Here is a 23934-nt window from a genome sequence, read left to right on the forward strand (position 1 = left end):
TGCTCAGTGGCTAGTGGATCTGAGGGCAGACCATAGCAACCTCCCTGAACAGGGTCCAGTAACCATCACAGTGGCAGATATCCAAGAAAGGGTCTCCAGTATGAAGAGTTGGACAGCACCAGGGCCCGACATGGTTCACGCCTACTGGCTAAAGAAGCTGAATGCACTCCACGAGCGTCTGGCAGCACAAATGAACCAGCTGCTAGTTAACGAGAGACACCCGGAATGGCTAACCGAAGGTCGGACGGTCCTGATCCCCAAGGACCCCAAGAAGGGACCCGTCCCCTCCAACTACCGACCAATAACCTGCCTCAGTACCACATGGAAGCTCCTGTCAGGCATCATATCGGCTAAGATGAACAGGCACATGGGTCAATACATGAGCGGGACACAGAAAGGAATTGGCAAAAATACCAGAGGTGCAAAACACCAGCTACTGGTAGACAGAACAGTCAGCCGAGACTGCAAGACCAGACTGACCAACCTGTGCACTGCCTGCATCGATTACAAGAAGGCCTATGACTCAATACCCCACAGCTGGATACTGGAATGCCTAGAATTGTACAAGATCAATGGGACCCTAAGAGCCTTCATCAGGAACTCAATGGGGATGTGGCGCACAACACTAGAGGCCAACTCCAAGCCCATAGCACAAGTCACCATCAAGTGCGGGATCTACCAAGGAGATGCTCTGTCCCCACTGCTGTTCTGCATAGGCCTGAACCCCCTCAGTGAGATCATTAACAAGACTGGCTACGGATACCGACTACGGAACGGAGCAGTTGTCAGCCACCTCCTGTACATGGATGACATCAAGCTGTATGCCAAGAGTGAACGAGACATCGATTCACTGATCCACACTACCAGGCTATACAGCAATGACATTGGAATGTCATTCGGACTGGAGAAGTGTAGTCGGATGGTAACAAAGAGAGGGAAGGTAGTCAGAACTGAGGGGATTGAACTACCAGAAGGCAACATTGCAGACATAGAGGACAGTTACAAGTACCTGGGGATCCCACAGGCGAATGGGAACCATGAAGAGGCCGCTAGAAAAGCTGCAACCACCAAGTACCTGCAGAGGGTCAGGCAAGTCCTGAGGAGTCAGCTGAATGGTAAGAACAAGATCCGGGCCATCAACACGTACGCCCTGCCCGTGATCAGGTACCCTGCTGGGGTAATAGGCTGGCCAAAGGAGGAGATAGAAGCCACTGACATAAAGACAAGAAAGCTCCTCACCATGCATGGAGGGTTTCACCCCAAGTCCAGCACCCTGAGGCTGTACGCTAAGCGGAAGGAAGGGGGCCGGGGACTGGTGAGTGTCAGCACCACAGTCCAGGATGAGACAACGAACATCCAAGAATACATTGGGAAGATGGCCCCAACTGACAGAGTGCTCAGTGAATACCTCAGGCAGCAGAAACCCAAGAAAGAGGAGGGAGACGAGGAACCATCATGGAAGGACAGGCCCCTGCACGGTATGTACCACCGGCAGATAGAGGAGGTGGCTGATATCCAGAAATCCTACCAGTGGCTGGACAAAGCTGGACTGAAAGACAGCACAGAGGCACTAATCATGGCAGCACAAGAACAAGCTCTGAGCACAAGATCCATAGAGGCTGGGGTCTATCACACCAGGCAAGACCCCAGGTGCAGGCTGTGTAAAGATGCCCCAGAGACAATCCAGCACATAACAGCAGGGTGCAAGATGCTAGCAGGCAAGGCATACATGGAACGCCATAACCAAGTGGCCGGCATAGTGTACAGGAACATCTGTGCCGAGTATAACCTGGAAGTCCCGAGGTCAAAATGCGAGATGCCCCCAAGGGTGGTGGAGAATGACCGAGCTAAGATCCTGTGGGACTTCCAGATACAGACGGACAAAATGGTGGTGGCTAACCAACCGGACATAGTGGTGGTAGACAAACAGAAGAAGACGGCCGTAGTGATCGATGTAGCGGTTCCGAATGACAGCAATATCAGGAAGAAGGAACACGAGAAGCTGGAGAAATACCAAGGGCTCTGAGAAGAGCTCGAGAGGATGTGGAGGGTGAAGGTAACAGTGGTCCCCGTGGTAATCGGAGCACTAGGTGCGGTGACTCCCAAGCTAGGTGAGTGGCTCCAGCAGATCCCGGGAACAACATCGGAGATCTCTGTCCAGAAGAGCACAGTCCTGGGAACAGCTAAGATACCGCAGGACCCTCAAGCTCCCAGGCCTCTGGTAGAGGACCCGAGCTTGAAGGATAAACCGCCCGCAGGGGCGTGCTGGGTGTTTTTTTTTTTAATATATATATTAGGGGTGCAACGATACACAAAATTCGATACAAAAAAATGTTCATGCTTTTTTAATTTGTCATTTATTAAAATTATAAATATATATTTTAACTCAAAAGTACAGTTTTTAAATTTAATGTTGCTGAAACAAAGTAATAAAAAAAATAAATATATCTGATCGAGAAATCACTCATCTTTGGAAAAGAGAGTTTATTACAGAGAAATGGCTCTTTCCAAAATAAAAGCTATACTATACGCTTCTTCTGGGCTATATTCTCAGCAGCATATTAAACATATCAGGTCCCCATAAGGAGAATCATGTGCTAACGGCTGTCTAATGACTCGGATAAAGTTTGTAGCATGCGTTGTTTTTGTCTGCTTCCACTTGTTTTTGCACTAGGAGGATGTCGGCGTAAATGTGCAGTCATATTCATTGTGTTCCCATTAGTGCTGTCAGCGTTAATCTGAAATGACGTCAACGCCACAACACGGCAAATCTCCGTTAACGAGCTACCGCGGATCGCCCCGTGTGTGGGGCTGGACAGCGTCAACACGTTAACGAGCAAACTGCGCTAACGCAGTAGTTCCCACCCATGTAATTGAGCATTGCGTGGCACATCCGACATACTGTTTTACTTTTGTCCATGACGCGCTTACCTTCAGGGTCATACTTCACAAGAAAACCAAGATAGTTCCAAAGGCCAGATCTGAATGAGGGTGGGGGAGGTTCATTTTTCGGGTAGCGTTGAGGCAGTTGCCATGTTGCAACGAGCTTAGCTTCTGTCTTGCTAGCTTGCGCTGCGCTCAGTGGATCTGTACTTGACAGTGCAGCCTAGGCGGAGTAGTCGAACGCAGATCCACTGAGCTCTCAACACAGACAGCATTGTCAGAAGAAAAGTTGATAAAATAAATTTGAAAATTTGTATTGTTCGATACATATGCGTACCGAACCGAAAGCACTGTATCGAACGGTTCAATATTGATACGAGTATCGTTGCACCCCAATATATATATATATATATATATATATATATATATATATATATATATATATATTGTAACGACCGTGGGTTTGGGGAGCTGAACTGGCTAAACTGCTCACTAGCTAAACGGCTAGCGGGGCGCTAGCAGCTATCACTAAACTTCGCAATGAATGGAGAGCGCTCGTGCCTCATACACCGCACGACCCCGAGCGTCTCAGCAGCGGACTGGTAATCCCCAAATAATCCAGCAGGAGGCAGTAATGGTTCACACCAGGCATTTATTTACCATCTTTTTCTACAACAACGTAACGCTGCTGACACCGAACCCCTATCACGCTCCCACCACATAGAGTCGCGGTGTCAGCCAACCACGCCAATTCAACCCACTCCACAGAACACACATCAACTTCACTGTGGCTTACATTAACATAACACTAACACAACATGCGAATCAAACACATAGGAACTAGCAGAACGATAGAAAACACAGACAACACAATACCCAGAATGCACCTGGCTAACAACCCCAGCCAGGTCATTACACAGCCCCCTCCCAAAAAGGTTTAGTGTCCCCACAACCTTAACTGTCCACACTGTAGTCCAGCAAATGTCCGGGCCGGCGTCGAGTACGCTTCGGCCTTGACTGGAAATCCATGGCGCCCCCATCCGGGCCGGGCGTAGGGGGCGAGGAGTCCCCAGGCTGCACACCAGCCTGCGGGTTGGGGGCAAGCGGATGGTATGGCGCCAGCCGGTCCTTGTGTAGCACCACCTGCCTTCCCCGCCCCGGCATCCGGACTCTGAAGACCACCTTCGACAGCTGTTCCAGGATCTCGCCCGGGCCTTGCCAATGGCTCATGAGCTTGGGGCTCAGGCCCCGCTTCCTCTGGGGGCAGAACACCCAGACCGGATCTCCGGCCCCCAGCATAGGACCGTGCGCACGGGTATCATACGCCCGTTTCTGGCGGGCCCCGGCTCCCTCCAATGTCCGTCTTGCCAGTTGATGCACCGTGTGCAACCGCTCCCTGAGCCGCCGGAAGTAATCCATTTCTGGACCACCAGCAATCTCCGGCTCAGGGGGCGCCCCGAACACCAAGTCCACCGGGGTTTGGAGCTCCCTCCCGAACATCAACGCTGCAGGAGTACATCGACTTGACTCCTGCACTGCTGTTCGATACGCCCACAAAACAAGAGGCAGGTGTTGGTCCCAGTCCCTCTGATGTTGGCTGGTCAGGTTGGCCAGCTGGGTGGCCAGCGTGCGGTTGAACCGCTCAACCAGACCATCGCTCTGAGGATGGAGGGGGGTGTCCACTCCGATCCGCTCCATTGGCGCCCCAACCAGGTATTGCTGCAATGGGGCATGGGAGCGCTGGCTTGGACCTTTCTGCGCCGTGCAGTCATCACAGCAATGAACATGGATCTCCACGTCCTGACGACACTCCGGCCAGTAGAACCGCCGCCTCAGCCGTCGCACCGTCTTGCCATTCCCAAAATGGCCAGTACCTGTGGCCCCATGAACCCAGCGGAGGACCTCAGGCCGCAAGGCCCGGGGAACCAGGAGCTGGAGTATGTCGCCTCCACCGTCTGGCGCTCGCCACCGCCGGTAGATTACACCACCATGGAGCTCCAGGCTGTTCCACTGGGAGTACAGCGACTTTGTCTCGGGCCCCTGGGAAGACACGGCGGACCAGTCTGGCCGTGTCCCTGCCTCCATCCAGTCCCTCACCATCCCCAGCGCTGGATTGCTCACCTGGTGTTGCTGTAGTTCCGCCGCGGTGAAAGGTCCCTGCCCTTCATCCGCACCCTCAGGTTCTGCTGCTGCCGATGTCGGACACCAGTCCAGCTCCTCCAGGCGCCTGCAGTACCGGCACTCATCCGCAGAACAGGGGCGCCTGGACAGGGCGTCAGCGTTGGCGTGCTGCCGCCCTGGTCGGTGCTGGGCCTCAAAGTCGTACTCTTGTAGTATTTCCAGCCACCGGGCCACCTGACCCTCCGGCTGGCGAAAGTTCAGCATCCAGGTTAGGCTGGCGTGGTCTGTCCTGAGCAGGAACTTAGTGCCCAGGAGGTAAGGTTGGAAATGACGAACCGCCAGGACCACAGCCAACAGTTCACGCCGGGTAACACAGTAATTCCTCTCAGCCCGGTTGAGGCTGCAGCTGTAGTATGCCACCACTCGCTCCTCAGCCTCTCCCCTCTGGGAGAGCACCGCTCCGACCCCCACGTTGCTGGCGTCAGTGTCCAAAAGGAAAGGCTGGCTGGGGTCAGGATACGCCAAGACCGGGGCACTCACCAGGGCAGCTTTCAGCTGCTCGAAGGCCGTTGCACAGTCCCCCGTCCAAGCAAACCGCTGACCCTTGTTTGTCAACTGATGCAAGGGGCTAGCGACGGTGGCAAAGTCTTTTACAAACCTCCTATAATAGGAGGCCAGCCCCAGGAAGCTTCGTAGCTCGGCGACGTTCGATGGGGGAGGCCAGTCCCCCACAGCAACCACCTTCTCGGGGTCAATAGCCACCCCCTTTTCGCTCACCACATGTCCCAGGAACTTCACCTGGCGAGCAAGAAGGTTGCACTTGGCCGGGTTCAGCTTTAGTCCGGCCCCGCGGATGGCAGTCAGAACTTCTCGTAGGTTAGCCACGGCCTGTTCAAAGTCCTTAGCATGAGTCAGCAAGTCATCCAAATAGACCACGCAGCGGGCACGGGGAATGTCTTTGAGGACCCTTTCCATTAACCTTTCGAACGTGGCTGGTCCATTGCATAGTCCAAAAGGCATCACCTTAAACTGCCACAGTCCTTGCCCTATGGTGAACGCAGTCTTGAGCCGTGCCTCGGCAGCGAGCTCCACCTGCCAGTACCCACTGCGGAGGTCTAGCGAGCTGAACCAACTGGACCCTGCAATGTAATCCAGTGCGTCATCGATGCGAGGTAACGGGTAGGAGTCCTTGCGGGTGACCGCGTTCAGATGCCTGTAGTCCACACAAGGGCGCCACCCCCCTGTCTTCTTCCGCACCATACCCACAGGTGCGGCCCATGGACTATCCGAGGGTTCAATGACGCCATTAGCTGCCATCTCTTTTATCAGTTCCTCGGCAGCTTGGCGTTTGGCGAGGGGCAGGCGGTGGGGCCGCAGCCGGATTGGAGCAGCTGCTCCAGTGTCTATAGTGTGCTGCACCAGGCCCGTCCTTGTGCAGTCCTCTTCCCTGGCGGCAAAAGTGTCCATAAACTCTGCCAAGAGGCTCTGCAGCTGCCGCTGCTGTGTCGCACTGAGGTGTACCCCACTCCGCCGCCCAAGCTCCTCTACTGCCGCGACAGTCTCAGGTGACGGGGAGACTGCCGAGCTAGGCGGCGACTCTGGCTGCGGGATGTTGGCCCTGCTTAGGTTCGCCCCCTGGGTCCTCTTCCGCACCCTTGCCGCCCTCGGCCCCTGGCTGTGGCATGGAGCTGTGGGGCGCGAGGGCTTTGGGGGTGCTGGTGGGGTGGGGGTCTGTCCCTGGCTACCGCGGCCCACTTGGAGTTGCACGGTCTCAGCACCCAGGTGGATGGCAACTCCCGGCACATCGACCCGTGCCCACCAGTGGGCCAGCAAGTCCAGTCCAACAATGCACTCGTCTGTTATGTCGGCAAGCCAGAACTCATGGTTCACACTGTTCGTTCCCACCACCACCTGCAGAGTCTTTTTCCCCGGTATCACAGTCTTTTCTCCCGTTACAGTGTACAACGCTGTGTGGGTAGGGGTCCAGTCTCTCGGCAATGAGCCGCCTGTCTCCGGAAGCACCCCCCTCCGCAGCAAGCAGATGGTGGACCCCGTGTCTACCAGGGCCCGGCAAGACCGTCCATCAATTATACAGTCCAGGTACAGTCCACGGGTGGACCCACAGCGGCCCACCACGGGATGAGCGTCACGGAGAGGGTTTAATGATTGGGGTGGGGGTTCCCTCACTGTCCCACCCCGTGGCCGTTTCCCGTCGGTGATGTCACTCGGCTCCGAGGACTAGGTGCGGGACAGTTCCGGGCGAGGTGACCGGGTTCCCCGCACCGATAACAGCAGTCCGTCCGGCGCCTCCGACGGGGAACTGCCTCTGATTGGGCTCGTCTGGCCTCGTCCTCTTCATCCGACTGGGACGCGCTCATCTCTCGCTCGACCACCCTGACCGATCGTTGGGTCACTGGCTCGCCCCGCAGCACCTCCTCAGCCCGCTCAGCCTCCCTCAATGCCTCCTCCAGGTCTCGGGGGGATGACAGCCGGACATGCTGTCGCAGCCTCTCCGGTGTGAGGCCCCTCAGGAAGGCGTGGAGACCCAGCTCCTCTCGTGCCGCTCCTGGGAACGTCGGATAGCCCCGTCGGGCATAGAGGCGGACGTCCGCAGCAAAGGACCCTAGGCTCTCTCCCTCGCGTCGGCGAGTCAGCTCCTCCCTGCTCTGTTCGGCTGGTGGTCTCTGTCCAAACCGTCTGTTGAGCGCCGTGGTTAGAGCCTGGAGGTCGCGCTGCTCCTCTGGGGGCAGGTCCAGTAGAACCTGGAGCGCCGGGCCCTCCAGTGCAAGCGCCAGGTGGGTGGCAGTCTCTTCTTGACCCCACCCGTTGTGAGTGGCAGCCAGCGTGACTTGGGCCAGGTACGGCTCCAGCTGCGTCGCCCAGTGTAGTGCTGTAGCTTAGCAGCCGTCCTGCCAGGAAGCGGTGGTGCGGCCCCAGGACTCCCCTCCCGTCGCAGGGGGAGCAGGGGGTGGCTGTTCCGGGGCGCGCTGCGGCCCTCTGGCCGCCCCAGCTCGGGTCTTCTCCGCTGGGTCTCGGCAGCCATGCTTTCCAGAAGCGAGCAGTTGTCTCGGATTACACGCTCTAATTTGCCTTTGGTCGGCTCCATAGTGTCTGCTAGACACTCAGAATCCCACTTCTGACACCAATTGTAACGACCATGGGTTTGGGGAGCTGAACTGGCTAAACTGCTCACTAGCTAAACGGTTAGCGGGGCGCTAGCAGCTATCGCTAAACTTCGCAATGAATGGAGAGCGCTCGTGCCTCATACACCACACGACCCCGAGCGTCTCAGCAGCGGACTGGTAATCCCCAAATAATCCAGCAGGAGGCAGTAATGGTTCACACCAGGCGTTTATTTACCATCTTTTTCTACAACAACGTAATGCTGCTGACACCGAACCCCTATCACGCTCCCACCACATAGAGTCGCGGTGTCAGCCAACCACGCCAATTCAACCCACTCCACAGAACACACATCAACTTCACTGTGGCTTACATTAACATAACACTAACACAACATGAGAATCAAACACATAGGAACTAGCAGAACGATAGAAAACACAGACAACACAATACCCAGAATGCACCTGGCTAACAACCCCAGCCAGGTCATTACAATACATACATATATATATATATATATATATATATATATATATATATATATATTTTTTTTTTTATGCACTTCCTTGTGACATAGTTTTCAACTTCCTGTTTCATAAATGGCCAGTAGAACCTCTCTCTAGCTAGGGCCAGTACTCGGTCAGTACCAATGTGTCCCATGTCGTCATGGAGGTATTTTAGTACCTTGGCCTTGTAAACTGCTGGGAGAACAAGTTGCTGTCTTTCAGTAGTACGTCGATACGAAAGTCCATTGTCAAGGCACAGTTTGCTCCATTCATGAAGCAATCTTCTTGCAGCTTTACCTACTGTTTGTCGTATCTCGTTTGTCATTACAGCATTTGTCTCTTTTAGCCGAATGATTTCTCCCACTGCTGGGTCTTCCCTTTGAGCCTTCACCAACTCCTCACTGCTTATGGTTGGAAGTGAAGTTGGGGGGTCTTGGTTCGTGTTAGCAGTAAGAGCCAAGCTACATCGTGTTCCTGGGCTGCTTTGGCCCCACCCCATGTGGTTTGCACAACTTCATGAGAGAGCCCCTCAGTACATGCTGTCACATACTTCTCAATGTCAAGGGGCATGCGGGACAACGTGTCAGCATCTATATTTACCTTTCCTGGTCTGTATTTTATCTCAAACCGGAAATCTGACAACTCCCTAACCCAGCGATGCCCAACAGCATTAAGCTTAGCAGTGCTCATTATGTAAGTCAGAGGGTTGTTGTCAGTATAGATGGTGAAGTGTGGGGCATAATAGAGGTAGTCTCTAAACTTTTCACACACTGCCCATTTAACTGCCCATTTAAGCGCCAGAAATTCTAATTTCCCACTAGCAATAGTTTTTCTCGGCTGGAGACAGCGTTCTGGAGCCATACCCAATAACCCTTAGCTTACCATCTTGCTGCTGATAGAGTACAGCGCCAAGGCCTTGCTCTGAGGCATCTGTGTGTAGCAAGAAAGGTAAGTGGAAGTCTGGGTAGGCCAGGACTGGAGGGTGGGTGAGCATGTCAATGAGTTGCTCCAGTGCCCCCTGGTGTTCACCAGTCCACACCACAGGAGTATTGGAAGACAGCTGACTGCCTTTGGGTTTCCTCTGGTGAGGTGGTGCTCGTGACATGTCAGACTTGGCTTGGAGAAGCTCATACACAGGCTTTGCGATACGTGAGAAGTCCTGAATATAGCTACGGTAATAGCTGAGGAAGCCCAGGAGCCGCCTCACATCGCCAACAGTCTGCGGTGTTTTGGCCCTGAGTGACTGCACAGCCTCTAGATCCTTTGGGTCAATTTGCACACCCTCTGCTGATACAAGGCGACCCAAATATCTTACTTGTCTGCGAAAGAGTTCGCACTTTTCAGGCCTTAACTTCACACCATGATGCTGAAGTGCTTTCAAAACTTTGCGGACGCCCTCAACATGCTCCTCAAAGGTTTTGGCATAGCAGAAGATGTCATCTAGGTAGGGAATGCAACATTCATCCCTAAATGCATCCAGCATCTCCTCCATACTCCTCTGAAAGGCTGCAGGCGCATTGGAGAGGCCGAAGGGTATTCTGACCCACTCATACAACCCCCAGGGAGTTACAAAGGCTGTGAGATGCCTTGAGCCCTCTGCCATAAATCCCTGGTGGTACGCCTTTCCTTGGTAAAGAATACTGAACCAGCAATGGCCCCCCAGCGTATCGATCAGATCTTGGATACGGGGCAGTGGGTGTCTATCAGGTATGGTTTTCTGGTTTAGTAACCGGTAGTCGATGCACAGGCGTAATGTGCCATCCTTTTTGCGGACACATACAACAGGGGCAGCATAAGGAGATTTTGATTTGATTATCCAGCCCTTTGCTAAAAGGTCCTGGATGTACTCCTTTACTTCATTGAATAATGGCTTTGGAACTGAGCTGTAGGCTTTTTGCACAGGGATGTCATCTTTAAGATTTAGTGACAGCTCTAGACTTGTAATACAGCCTATATCATTAGCATCCTTTGCAAAAGCAGCTGACTCCTCAAACAGCATTTTCCTTACAACTCCCTGCTGCTCCTTTGTGAGGTGATGTACATCAACGAGTGGATGCCACAATAGAGTGGAACAACTTGGAGTAGGTGGTGCAGTGGTAGGACTCTGGATCTCCAGGTCTCTGTTTGGGAGTGAGTCAGTCTCAACAATTTTCTTGATAGGCTGGATACTGCCAATCAAAGCTTTTCGGGGTAGAATAATGTCATGTTTTGTCTGGTTTCCTAAAGGCAAATTTACATGCGGAGTTCTGCCCATCTGAACTTCTAAGAGGCCCTCACCCACAATTTTCCTCAGGTTCGAACAGCACTAGAGGGTTGCCAGAGTCAAACTGTGGTGGTACTTTACATTTTACCCAGGTTACGCTACCAGCTGGGATGACTTTGTCTTTCGGACCTGTTCTCAGGCGCCCCTGAGCAGAAACAGGTTTTTTTGTCTGCACAAAATGGACAATGGTCTTTGCTGTGTCATCAGGGATGGACATTGCCCCACCTAGGAGGCGACTTAAAGTGGAAGCTAGCCTTTCTGGTTTTCCCTGAATCACTACTTCAACCACATTGAATCCCAAAAGTGGCATTTCTAAGGGCAACGAGCTCACCAGGAAGGGTACACTGACTGATAAATCTGGGTCCTCATTTCCTGGTAAGTTCAGGGTTATGATCACCCAGCCATCAAAGGGGATTAGCCCTCCATTGACTGCATACACTTCCAGTGGCTTTTTATCCTCCATGAGTTCAATTAGCTCAGTCAGGGGACGAACGTCAAGATCAGGTAAGTACTTGTCTCTCCAATGGCGGTCTATTATGCTGACTTGGGCCCCAGTGTCCAAGAGAGCATTGACTGCGAGGCCATTGAGAATACACTTAGTCAAAGCTTTCCTACCTATTAATTTGGCAACAGGTTCATTGGTAGGCGTCGTGTCTTTTAGGGGGTCAGCAGCAGTTCTCTCACGGCTATGCTTTTTGTTAACAGCAGCTGTTTCAATAGTTGTTTTGAACCTGCTGTTCCCCGTCACATTGTGGGTGGTGTCTGTTTCAGCTCCTCTGTCTGTGAATTGTACCATCTTGTAGGAAGACATCTTGTACTGTGTCTGGGCTATACCTGATATCAGTCCCTGGCTGTTTTGACCCAAACAATATTCTTTGCTTCAGTCCAATAACACGATAGAGGGACTGCTGAGGGGTTTCATGCTCATTTTGTTTGGCACACATTAGTTCTTGGAATAGTTCTGTGCTATTCCTCTCACCTAAGTGCGACTGGAGGAACCCCTTGAGCTCAGCCACAGTCATGTCTTCTTTATTGACCAGCATGTCCTTGAAATCTCCTGGCTTTATTATCCTTAGCACACCTCTCACGATCTCAGACTCAGTGAAATTGTCCTTTATCCCCTCCTCTATCTGTCTGCAAACACTGTTAAAGCTGATATCAGATGAGTGATCTCCAATTTGGCCTCCTTGAACTTTGAATTCACGGCGATGAATGTAGGACAGATCCTTCAATGATACTACTTGTTCGGGTCCTCTGTGTCTGGAAACGTCCATCTGTGTCTCAGAGTGATGTGGGACTGAGAGTGTAGGTGTCATGGTCCTGCGACCATGACTCAGTGACTTTATGTTTATGTTCTTTATTGTTATTACTTTCATTATTATTCATGGCTGTTTTGGGATGGTTTGTGTTTGGGATTTTAGACACTGGGTTCTGGGTTTGTGCTCCCTCTGTTGGTCCCTGGTGTTAGTGTTCCCCTGTCTCGTCAGGTTAATCAGGTCCAGCTGTTTCCCCCACCTGTGTGTGATTTCCTCTGCTCCTCGTCGCGTCGTCTGTGTTCATACCTGGTGTAATCCCCTGCGTGCTCTCCCTGCTGTTCTCCCTTCATGCTCAGGTTTGCTATTTCTTTGTGTAGTTTCTCCCAGTTAGTTCATCCTTAGTTCTGTTTTACCATCCCCACTTTATATTGGATATTATCAATAAATCACTCTCACACCTGAATAAGTGCTGCGTTTTGAGTCCTCCTTCCGCTCTCCACACGGCCGCTGCCCCGGACCGTGACAGTACGACGCGACCACAACATGGACCCAGCAGCGCTTAACCCGTCCAGGGAGCTACGGGAGACGCTCATCGATGCCACACAGGAGCTGATCGACCTGTGGCTGGAAAGCCCGGGTGGCACGTCCCAGCGCGCTATAGAGAGGCGGCTACAGCGTCTGGTGACCGGTCTCCCATGGCTTCTGGGCTCGCTCTGTTCGTGGGAGCGGGAGTTTCTCCTTTTGGACCTTGTACTACACCCCCCGTCTGCATTCACTTTCGAGCAGCCCGATGCGGTGAGTGAGCGGGATGCATTGCTTTCCCCAGTTTCCGGGACTTTATTTTCTGGGGCTATTCAGAGCGGGATGGGAGACTGTACGGGTCGCTTACCTACCTTCGTGGTAACGGATCCTTCCCAAGTGGGCGTGTACAAACCCTCTGTAAAACCGAGAGACTGTTTCTCTGCCGCTCCTTCTGAGCCAGGACTTTATTGCCATTCTCCGGCTCAGTTCTGTGTCCAGCCACAAGCTTCCCAGTCTGCAGCTCAACCGTTAGCCTCCCTACGGACACAATTACCGGTTCTGCCACCGCTCCAGTTAGCCACTCAGCCACCACCACCGCTAGCCTCGCTACAACCCATAGTTCAGTTAATGGCTGAGTCACAACATTCACACTATTTTTCCACCGCTGTTTCTAAGCAGGGAGATGAACTGTTTTACAACGGACCTGTTCCTCAAAAGCTGGCAACAATAGAGACTGTTGCTCACTCCGGGGCTTCCCCAGAGGCTGGGTTACTGCCCTCAGCTTACTCTGGACCCCTGGAGGCCAAGATGCCAGCTGTGAACTGCACCGGGCTGTCACTGCCTGAGCAGGGTCAGTGCTCTGCGCAGCTGCAGCCCTCCGTATGTGTGCCAGAGGCCCACGTGCCTACTGGTTTTGTTTCAAATGTGCCAGAGGCCCACGTGCCTACTGGTTTTGTTTCAAATGTGCCAGAGGCCCACGTGCCTACTGGTTTTGTTTCATGTGTGCCAGAGGCCCACGTGCCTACTGGTTTTGTTTCATGTGTGCCAGAGGCCCACGTGCCTACTGGTTTTGTTTCATGTGTGCCGGGGGCCCCGGTGCCCACTGGTTCTGCGGCTGTTTTCGCTGGGGGGCCCGAGGAGCCCGTCCAGCCTCCTGTTTCGCCTGCTGGGGGGCCCGAGGAGCCCGTCCGGCCTCCTGCCACACTGACTGCCACGTCGGCTGGGGGGCCCGAGGAGCCCGTCCGGCCTCCTGCTTCTTCGGCTGGGGGGCCCGAGGAGCCCGTCCAGCCTCATGCCACACCGGCTGCCACATCAGCTGGGGGGCCCGAGGATCCCGTCCGGCCACCTGTGGCTGCTTCTCCACCTGTGGCTGCTTCTCCACCTGTGGCTGCAGCGCTACCACCTGCTACTGCCACGCCTCAGCCTGAAGCTTCGTCCTCGCCTGGTCCGGCTCCATCCACGCCTGGCCCGGCTCCATCCACGCCTGGCCCGGCTCCATCCACGCCTGGCCCGGCTTCATCCACGCCTGGCCCGGTTTCATCCACGCCTGGTCCGGCTTCATCCTCAGCTTCATCCTCGCCTGATTCTGGTCCAGCTTCATCCTCACCTGGCCCAGCTTCAGCTACAGCTTCGCCCGGCCCAGCTTCAGCTACAGCTTCATCCTCGCCCGGTCCGGCTTCAGCCTCGTCTGGTCCAGCCTTCGTGTCTGCATCCTCGTCTGGTCCAGCTTCAGTCTCGCCCGGTCCTGGTCCGGCTTCGTCCCTGCCTGGTCCGGCTTCATCCTCGTCTGGTCCAGCCTTCGTGCCCGCATCCTCGTCTGGTCCAGCCTTCGTGCCCGCATCCTCGGCCACAGCATCCTCATCTTCACCCGCAGCGCCTGGTCCAGCCTCCGCTTCAGCGTCCTCATCAGCTTCGCCTGGTCCAGCCTCAGCTTCAGCGTCCTCATCAGCCTCGCCTGGTCCAGCCTCCGTGTCTGCATCACACACATCCATACATATGCAATAATACTAAGTGCAATAATCCTTTCTGTCATCGTTGTATTTTTACTCAGTTGTATATAGTATTTGTATTTGTATTCTATTTTTATCTTATTGTATATTTATTTTATTTTATTCTACTGTATATAGTATTTTATTTTATTCTATTCTGTGTGTGTGTACTGTATTTATTCTTATTGTATTCTAATTTTTGCCTCATAACTTTTGCACTGTCCACTTCCTGCTGTGACAAAACAAATTTCCCACGTGTGGGACTAATAAAGGTTATCTTATCTTATCCTCGTCTGGTCCAGCCTCCGTGTCTGCATCCTCGTCTGGTCCAGCCTCCATGTCTGCATCATCGTCTGGTCCAGCCTCCGTGTCTGCATCATCGTCTGGTCCAGCCTCCGTGTCTGCATCATCATCTCCGCCTGCTGCGGTCCCGGCTTCCGTGCCCTCAGCCTCGCCTGGCCCAGCCTCGTTTGGGTCTGGAGCTAAACGGCCGTTTTCTGGACCGCTGGCTAGGCTACTGGCCCCCGGACCCTCTTCGCCTGAGCGGCCGCCGTTGCCTTCCGCACGGCCGGCCCCCGGACCCTCTTCGCCTGAGCGGCCGCCGTTGCCTTCCGCACGGCCGGCCCCTGGACCCTCTTCGCCTGAGTGGCCGCCGTTGCCTTCCGCACGGCCAGCCTCCTGAACCTTTTGTGCGCCTCCACGGCCTTCTTCGTGGCTGGCCTCCTGAACTGTCCCATCCCGGCCTCCTGTGTTATCGGGCCCCTGGCCGGCCACCTGAACTGTGTTTTGGACTCTGCTCCCCTGTGAGTTTTTTTTTGTGAACATTTGTTTGGGACTCTGGGGCCTCCGTCTTTGGTCTTGGCCCGGTCCCTCCGTCCTGGGCCCCCTGCCGCCCGCCCGGATCTGGTGGTGTGTTTCTGTGGCTGTCGGGGGCCAGCCCTTGAGGGGGGGGTACTGTCATGGTCCTGCGACCATGACTCAGTGACTTTATGTTTATGTTCTTTATTGTTATTACTTTCATTATTATTCATGGCTGTTTTGGGATGGTTTGTGTTTGGGATTTTAGACACTGGGTTCTGGGTTTGTGCTCCCTCTGTTGGTCCCTGGTGTTAGTGTTCCCCTGTCTCGTCAGGTTAATCAGGTCCAGCTGTTTCCCCCACCTGTGTGTGATTTCCCAGTGTCTCTTTGTGTATTTATAGTGTGTGATTTCCTCTGCTCCTCGTCGCGTCGTCTGTGTTCATACCTGGTGTAATCCCCTGCATGCTCTCCCTGCTGTTCTCCCTTCATGCTCAGGTTTGCTATTTCTTTGTGTAGTTTCTCCCAGTTAGTTCATCCTTAGTTCTGTTTTACCATCCCCACTTTATATTGGATATTATCAATAAATCACCCTCACACCTGAATAAGTGCTGCGTTTTGAGTCCTCCTTCCGCTCTCCACACGGCCGCTGCCCCGGACCGTGACAGTAGGTTGTGCTGTAGCTTGAGGTTTGGGAATGTGCATCAGCCTACCAAGCTTTTGGCTCAAATCCTCATAGTCTAACAGCATCTTTTGGACATTCTCTGGTGAAATGTCACAACTGAGTTCATTAGTTGTCTCAGTGATTAGCTTGGCGTTTGCTGTTACAGGAGTGGTTACATTTGTTACATCAGAAAATAGTACATCAGTGTTAGCTGGTTGGGCTGATGCAGTAGGTGGGACAGTGATAAGTGGGGACATTGGCTTTGTATTTACACTTGACCCAGCAGGTAAGATTACACTACTTTGAGACTGAACAACCTCATCGACAACATCTTTTAGGGCTAGCAGTTCTCCCATGCCCCTACCCCCAGCATCTAACAAGTTCTTACTGTACATAAAGGCGTGGATGTACTCGAAACATCCCTCTGCGTCTCCGCTGGAAAGCTCTGCAGCATCTTTGCCTGGAACAGGGCTGACTGTAGAAGCAATCTGGAAAAGTTCGTTGGATGACAGCGACAGTAGGCTTTTCCTGATGTCCCATACCAGGCTTTTCCTCTCCTGGTCTGCCATGACGACGTCTTCCCCAGTCTCTCGTAGTAGGTTGCTTTTGGGTCCAGCCCTCTTCCTCACTTGGTCTCAGCTTGTCTCACACAGACAGCTCACTTTGGGGCAGCCGGCATCACGCTGTCAGCTTTACCAGCACGAGGTGTTGTAGGTTGTGGGATTAGCTCATGGCAATGTGGAGAGCCAATCCCGGAAGAGCCCCCAAAAATCTGTAACACGCCCCAGGCAAGAGGGCGGCTGGCAGATTATGTCTGGTTCTGAAAAAAACAGATAAATCATGAGATGGACGACAGGTAGTGTGTTTCCTCTCTCGCTTCTGCCAGATCTTTATTTAAACACATTCATGTGTTCACAACAGGTTGCAAAAACTTCTTAACATCTCTGTCTCACATTCCCAAAGCCCAAAATCAGAATAAACTAAAATAGTATAGTAATAGTATAAACAAAAATCTAAACAGTCATCTCTGTTGTTTGTTACTAAGAGCTATAAATCACACTTTTTTCACACATAGTTTGATAAAGCAAACATTCCAGTACTGTACCATATACTAATGGAGTACCTGTATAGTGGAAATCTCCACATCAACATTGCAGAGCGATCAGAATTATTGTAGGTTATTACACTAACTTTAGACAATAACAGTGACAACACATCAAACTGTCTCTGCGAACACATTAACTCAAATATACAGGAGCCGTGGTGTACTTTTGTTACAACAGGGTGCCTTAAGTTTAGAAAACAACAAAGCTAACAGCTACTCCAGGATGTGGCGAGCTAAGCTAGCGCCTACTCTCGATCGTAACACATTTCAATGAGCAAAACAGACGAATACAGATCCCAGCAAAACAAACTGCTGGTCAGGTTTTACCCTTATTTGGCATGTAAATTATGTGGACCACATGTGTGGCCTTATTACTTACTAACCTGAAAAAAACAGATAAATCATGAGATGGACGACAGGTAGTGTGTTTCCTCTCTCGCTTCTGCCAGATCTGAAGACGAGCAGTAGCGTCACACTAAACCATCTCACTAGGGCGGAAGTGCCCCCTTGTGGCGTAACTAGGGATCACACCACATGTTGGATCTCCAACAAAAATCACAAGCTTAAGGCCCTTCCTTAACAAAACTACACCTAAAAGCTTATACGATATACAAAAATTAAATCACATGATGTGACCACACATTACAGTATGTCACATATATATATATATACACACACACACATCAGTACTACATGCACATATAAGCACATAATGTACTTTATGTACGTTAAATATGTAGCAATGGCAGACTCCTTGGGCTAACATTACCCCAATGTGGTCATCTGGAAAGTATGCAGGCTGTAAACAGCGAGCGCAGAGGGTGACGAGGTCACGAAAGCTGTCCTTCTCAATTACATAAACAAGGGCCACGCCTTTACAAATGTAACGCGAGACGGCTCCTGTGATTTGCTTATGGTGCTGGGACGTTTTCTCATACGGCGTGCCTTGTGCGAAAGATTGCTGTATCTTTGGCTGGCTATCCGGTCATTAAGTGATGACGTGACGAATCCTACTTCCGGGCCTAAAGTAGTCTGCGTTTAATATGGCTTTTGTGTTGTTAACATGTTTAATGTTATGTATTTTCTTCTATTTGATCTCAAAAAGCTCCTAAAACAGTCAGTGATCACTGTTGACCTCCCTCGGCTTTTATTACCGCTAATCATTTATTTAAGCTCAGTTTTTAAACCCTTAGGATGTAACTACAGCCCAGCCCATGCAGCAGTATATGAATGACTAACCTCGTATTGTGGATGGATTATCTCAGTTGTTCTCCTGGCTGAAGTTTGGTCCTTTTACAGCATCCTGCCATGCGATTACATTTGTTCCTGACCACCGAGAACACTCACGTTAACTTTTATTGAGTTGAAAAAAGTTAGCTTGTTTCTATTATGCTAATATAGCTGTGTCGCTAGCGGTCACGTAGCACATCATTATATACCAGCTAGCCAAACTTCAGTAACCCTACAAATGTCACTACTGTTTAGTTTTCTGTCTTCATTTATGTTGGAAGTGATAACAAAGCTGTACGTTTTAATTTGTTTCCAAAACCCCGCAGTCAGGACATGCTATATTGTATTTAGATAGAAGCTAGCGAGCTAACTTCCTGCTAACTTCTAACTCTGTTAAATGTCATAAATTCCGTTTTCATGGATGCCTGGATGTTAAACTCAATTGTTACACCTGGTAGAGCAGAACGCTGATCATTTTATTAAAGATGAAAGGCTTTAGACAGTTTTTCAACTCTCAGTAATGCCATAGTAATCATTTGATATATGGACCTGCAGCGGAGTTTAGGCCCAGACACGGCTAGTGACGTCAGACTTAACGACTGGATAGTTTTTCTTTTCCAAACTTGCTTCCGTTGTTCCACAACTTGGTTTAGCTTGGATTTTCTGCATTCTTGAGTATTCTTTTTCGTGGACCTTCTGTAGGTGATAGAAGAGATTTGTTGTGTTGCTATCGGGCAGTTTTATAGCATAGCTTGCAAATGGGTGTCTTCTGCTCCGTGTTCCGTGCTGTTGAACCCAAAATGTAACCAAATCACAGACGTACCCCCTCTTTTCGGTAAAAGTGCTTCTTCTTGGGCTGCCTGTGTAGCTGTCTCTGCCTGTTGCATGTCTGGGCATGAAACTGCAACCTGTCGCACGTCCATCGTTTTGAGTTACCGTAAAGCACACCGCAAATCCGGGTGCACGTAAAGCAGCACCATGTCGCAAAACTTTTCTTTGCAAAAAATATAATTTTTTTATACTTTATTTTCTCTTGCATAAAGTTAGAGTATGTATAGTGACAAGACAACACTAATATATTTGCCACGGGCTATTTAATGATATATTTTATGTAATAATTTATAAAACTAGGTTAGAAACGATAGAAGACAAATGGCACGATAGACATTTTTCTATCGTCCACACGATATATATCATCATGTCGCCCAGCACTATTGCTAACTATCATTAACAGCTCAGCATCTATTAGAAAAGTATTAAATTATATTATCATACTTTAGATTCTTCTTATGCAAATTGCAGATTTCTGACCATCTTTCTGACGTGGCTTTTTAAAATTATGATAATGATCTTTTAGTGGTGTATACTGCAGTGTTCATTTTAGTTGATGTCAACCTTTGATACCTTTGACCTTTGACCACAGTATGTTACCTAATAAGTTTAAAATTTTGGCATTAACATTAGACTTCCTGCTATTTTACATAACAGTGTTACAAGTTCTCCTGTAACTCTGCTTCTATAATTAATATCCTTATTTTCTTTCTTGTTCCTTGAACTCATTCAATGTTTTAATGTAAAATCAGTTTTAGATTCCTGTTTTGTTTTTCATTTACAGAACATTTCTAAATCGCAAACAAAAGTTTCCTCCAGCTGAACTGGGTAAAACTGCTTGTTTATATTTGCGTCACTGCTTGTATTCTTAACTAAATAAGCAAAACTATTTACCTTCATGTAAATTTTGTCTCCTTATTTGTCTGAACTGTCTCAACCATCGCCACTGATGTCAGCATTATAAACGTGATCAGGTGATCTCTTATAAAATGAGAAACTTGAATTTGACTCTGAGAGTTTGAGTCACCTCGTATGTACAGTATGTATGTATTTACACATTTGGAAAACATATGCTGTCATGATCCTGGTCATTAGTTTTTGTGTGTTTTTGTATTTTGTTCTTTATTTATGCCATGGTTCCTAGGTTGTTCTGTTAAGATGTTGCTTATTTGATTTCCCCTGACTTTACCCCCTGTGTGCCCCCTCTGTGGATGTGAGTCCTTGTTTCCCCTGCCTGTGTTTTATTCCATGTTTTCCCCAGCCCGTTATGTCTGTGCTCTCCCCATGCTCTCTCTCTCCCCCTGGTCTGCCTCTGTGTGCTTCCTGTTTTAATAATAATAATAATAATAATAATAATAATAATAAAAATAATAATGGATTGCATTTATATAGCGCTTTTCGAGACCCTCAAAGCGCTTTAAAATACCACTATTCATTCACTTTCACACACTGGTGGAGGCAGCTACAGTTGTAGCCACAGCTGCCCTGGGGCAGCCTGACAGAAACGAGGCTGCCATATCGCGCCATTGGCCCCTCTGGCCATCACCAGTAGGTGAAGTGTCTTGCCCAAGGACACAACGACTGAGACTGTCAGAGCCGGGGCTCGAACCGGCAACCTTCTGATTACAAGACGAACTGCCAACTCTTGAGCCGCGATTACTTTTACTTTGATAGTCTCCCGTCTAGTGATGGTAAATTTGATTCTTTTTACTGAATCGAGTTTTAATGAGTCACTCACCAAAGTGAATCGGGGTTGTTGAGTCATTTGATTCACTGAGTCAGTTGACCAGAGAGTGCAAAAAATTTACATTTTCACTCAAACTTAATTTGTTTCTCTTTTCATGTAAATCCTACTGCTAAGATGAATGATTCTAAAAAAACAACAACTATTTTATAGAGCAAAAAAAGACCAAAAACATTTCTAAAATTAAGCAATTTCCTATCACAATTGCTTAAACCGAGGAGCTATTTTCTTGATGTGAGCTTCTACTCAGGGTTTTTTCTTCCAGTTCAGAGCAGAAATTTTTTTTAAAGATACTGGATGTTGTGTTTTTCTCCACAATTTTAATTATAAGCTAGATACATTGCTGCTAACAGCAACAGGGATGAGTCAGTGAGTCAGTTGGGCTTGTGAATCATGATTGATGAGTCAGTAAAGTGATTCTCGAGTACTGAACGATTCGTTCATGATTCGCGCATCACTACTCCCGTCAGTGTGCGTCAGTGTTGTGTTTGCTCCTGCCGTGTCTCATTATAATTATCAGTGTCACCTGTGTTCCCCGTGTGCTCCCACTTCCTTCGTTAACCCTCTGTGTATTTATGTCCACGTCTCCCTCAGTTCAGTGTGGCGTTGTCAATGTCTCTTCCCTGAATCTGTGTGCCTTTCTCTGTGTTCCCTCTGTCCTCAGTTTAGTTTTCCCAGTTTAGTTCTGTTTCTTTGTGAAGCCTGCAATAAAGCAGAGATTTTGAGTTCAGCTTTTGTCTCCGTGAGTTTTGGATTTGGGTCCTCATCTGCCTGCATACAGCTAGTTCATGACATATGCAGTGTTGAGCAAGTTAATTTGAAAAAGTAATTAATTATAGTTACTAGTTACTTCTTCAAAAAAGTAACTGAGTTACAAGAATCTAAAAGTAATTAATTACTTGAAAAGTAACTATTGCGTTACTTTTTAACCCTCTGGGGTCCAGGGTATAATTGACCATTTTTTACTACTTTTGATTTTCCCTCCACATTTCACCTTTAAAAACTATTTATTTGCCTTGTTTGGTCTCATCCTTTTCAGCACAACCTCACGTGTTTGGGTTTACAGTCATGTTTTCATTTTGACATACTGTATTAACACAATTGATCTAAAATCAGGCAAAAAACTAAATCTGAGTAGAAAACATTATATTTTTACTGTAACAACCACAAACATTTATTAAATCATATTTCACAACTTTAAATGCAAATATAAATTGTCAGTTTTAAAATCATATGCACAAGTTTTGCAAACAACAATGTTATTTGCATCCATTTACCTTTTACCCTTTTTTTTATAACCATTTCAAACTATTTACAGAACAATCAGCTGTTCTGCATTCAATAAGATGATGCACAAATTATTTGTGCCACTCCAAAAAAATAATTTCTGTCCACTATAAAGGAGAACATCACAGCCTGATACCTGCAGGTTTGACAGCAGCAGGTGTATCACTCCTGTTTCTACCTGGAGACAGCAGTCGCCTCATTGTTCTGACACACAACACAAAACTATCCACAACACTACACACTAACTACACAAGACAACACATTAACTACACACTCCAAACACGCTAAACTTCACAAATCTTTCACATCTCAAAACTCTCTCCCTCTCTCTCGCCGTCACTCCTAAAACTTCCCCCTCTTCCTAAACAACCAAATGTCATGTTTCCATATCATTTTTTGATTGGTTGACATGGTGCATTTCTCCACCAACACAAAGAGGCCCAGACCTCCCTCTCCCCAGCCACCTCCTCCAGATTATCCAGGGGAACACCAAGGCGTTCCCGGGCCAGCTGAGAGATATAATCTCTCCAGCTTGTCCTGGGTCTGCCCCGGGGCCTCCTCCCGGTGTGACATGCCTGGAACACCTCACCCAGGAGGCGCCCAGGGGGCATCCTTGTCAGATGCCCGAACCACCTCAGCTGGCTCCTTTCGATGTGGAGCAGCAGCGGCTCTACTCTGAGCCCCTCCAAGGCACTTGATCCTTCATATGTTCTTCCCAGTAGAAGTACAGTATCCAGACAGCTGATGCCCGATTTGTTTCAGAAGATAAGAGCTGATGTTCAGGAAAAAAATCAAGACAGCACCTGCTGTGTGCTTAACAACTGACTGCTGGACCTCCAGCACATCAACAAGTTACATGTCTGTTACATGCCACTATGTGACCAAGTTTAAGCTGCAGTCAAACTTGTTGGACTGTTTTGAATTAACAGACAACCATACATCTGAAAACCTGGCTAGAGAGCTGGAAAGGATTGCAACTGAATGGGCCATTATGGAAAAGATAGTTGCATGTGTAAGTGATTGTGCAGCCAATGTCAAGAAGGCTGTGGGTGACATTCTGCACTGGAACCATCTAAATTGTTTTGCACACATTTTGAATTTAATAGTCAGAAAGGGAATCCAGCAGTCTCAAATTCAAGAAATTATCAGAAAGGTAAAAGCAATAATTGAATATACACGCCGCAGCAGAGTGGCTTCTGCTAAACTGAGAGAGACACAGCAGCAGATGGGACAGCCCCAACTACGACTGAAGCAAGATGTGCCAACCAGGTGGAATTCCACTTATTACATGCTGAAGCGGATTGCAGAAGTGAAGGATCCCCTCATTTCCACCCTGGCCTTGGTGAATCCACAGCTGCAAACCCTGTCACTTGAAGAGTGGGAGATGGTCAAGGAAACCTGTGAGGTCCTGCAGCCTTTTGAGGAAGTGACTGTGGAACTGAGTGCCGAAAGGTATGTTAAAATAGTTTCATAATACATGTATATATTTCATGTTGTGTCATTACATTTGCCTAAACACATTTTTCAATTCTTTCCCAGATAATAGCATTTAAGATGTTTCTTACAACAGCTTACAATTAAATGTAAACTGTGAAATGGTTTTCTATGACAATGTA

The 23934-nt window shown here is 49.4% G+C and overlaps 1 protein-coding gene across 1 annotated transcript; it reads left to right on the top strand.

Annotated features, from left to right (window-relative positions):
- Positions 1-12637: 12637 nt before the first annotated feature.
- Positions 12638-16630, top strand: LOC147339476 (uncharacterized). Its single transcript, XM_086296479.1, has 2 exons — positions 12638-13662; positions 16521-16630. The coding sequence occupies exons 1-2, from the start codon at positions 12696-12698 to the stop codon at positions 16628-16630; spliced, it is 1077 nt and encodes a 358-aa protein (XP_086152605.1). The 5' UTR covers positions 12638-12695.
- Positions 16631-23934: the final 7304 nt, after the last annotated feature.

Source organism: Aulonocara sp. 'chitande type north' Nkhata Bay, linkage group LG1, assembly GCF_057382095.1.
Source record: "Aulonocara sp. 'chitande type north' Nkhata Bay isolate Kocher_YH1m ecotype deep benthic linkage group LG1, A_spYH_male_GT1.1, whole genome shotgun sequence".
Taxonomy (NCBI): domain Eukaryota; kingdom Metazoa; phylum Chordata; class Actinopteri; order Cichliformes; family Cichlidae; genus Aulonocara; species Aulonocara sp. 'chitande type north' Nkhata Bay.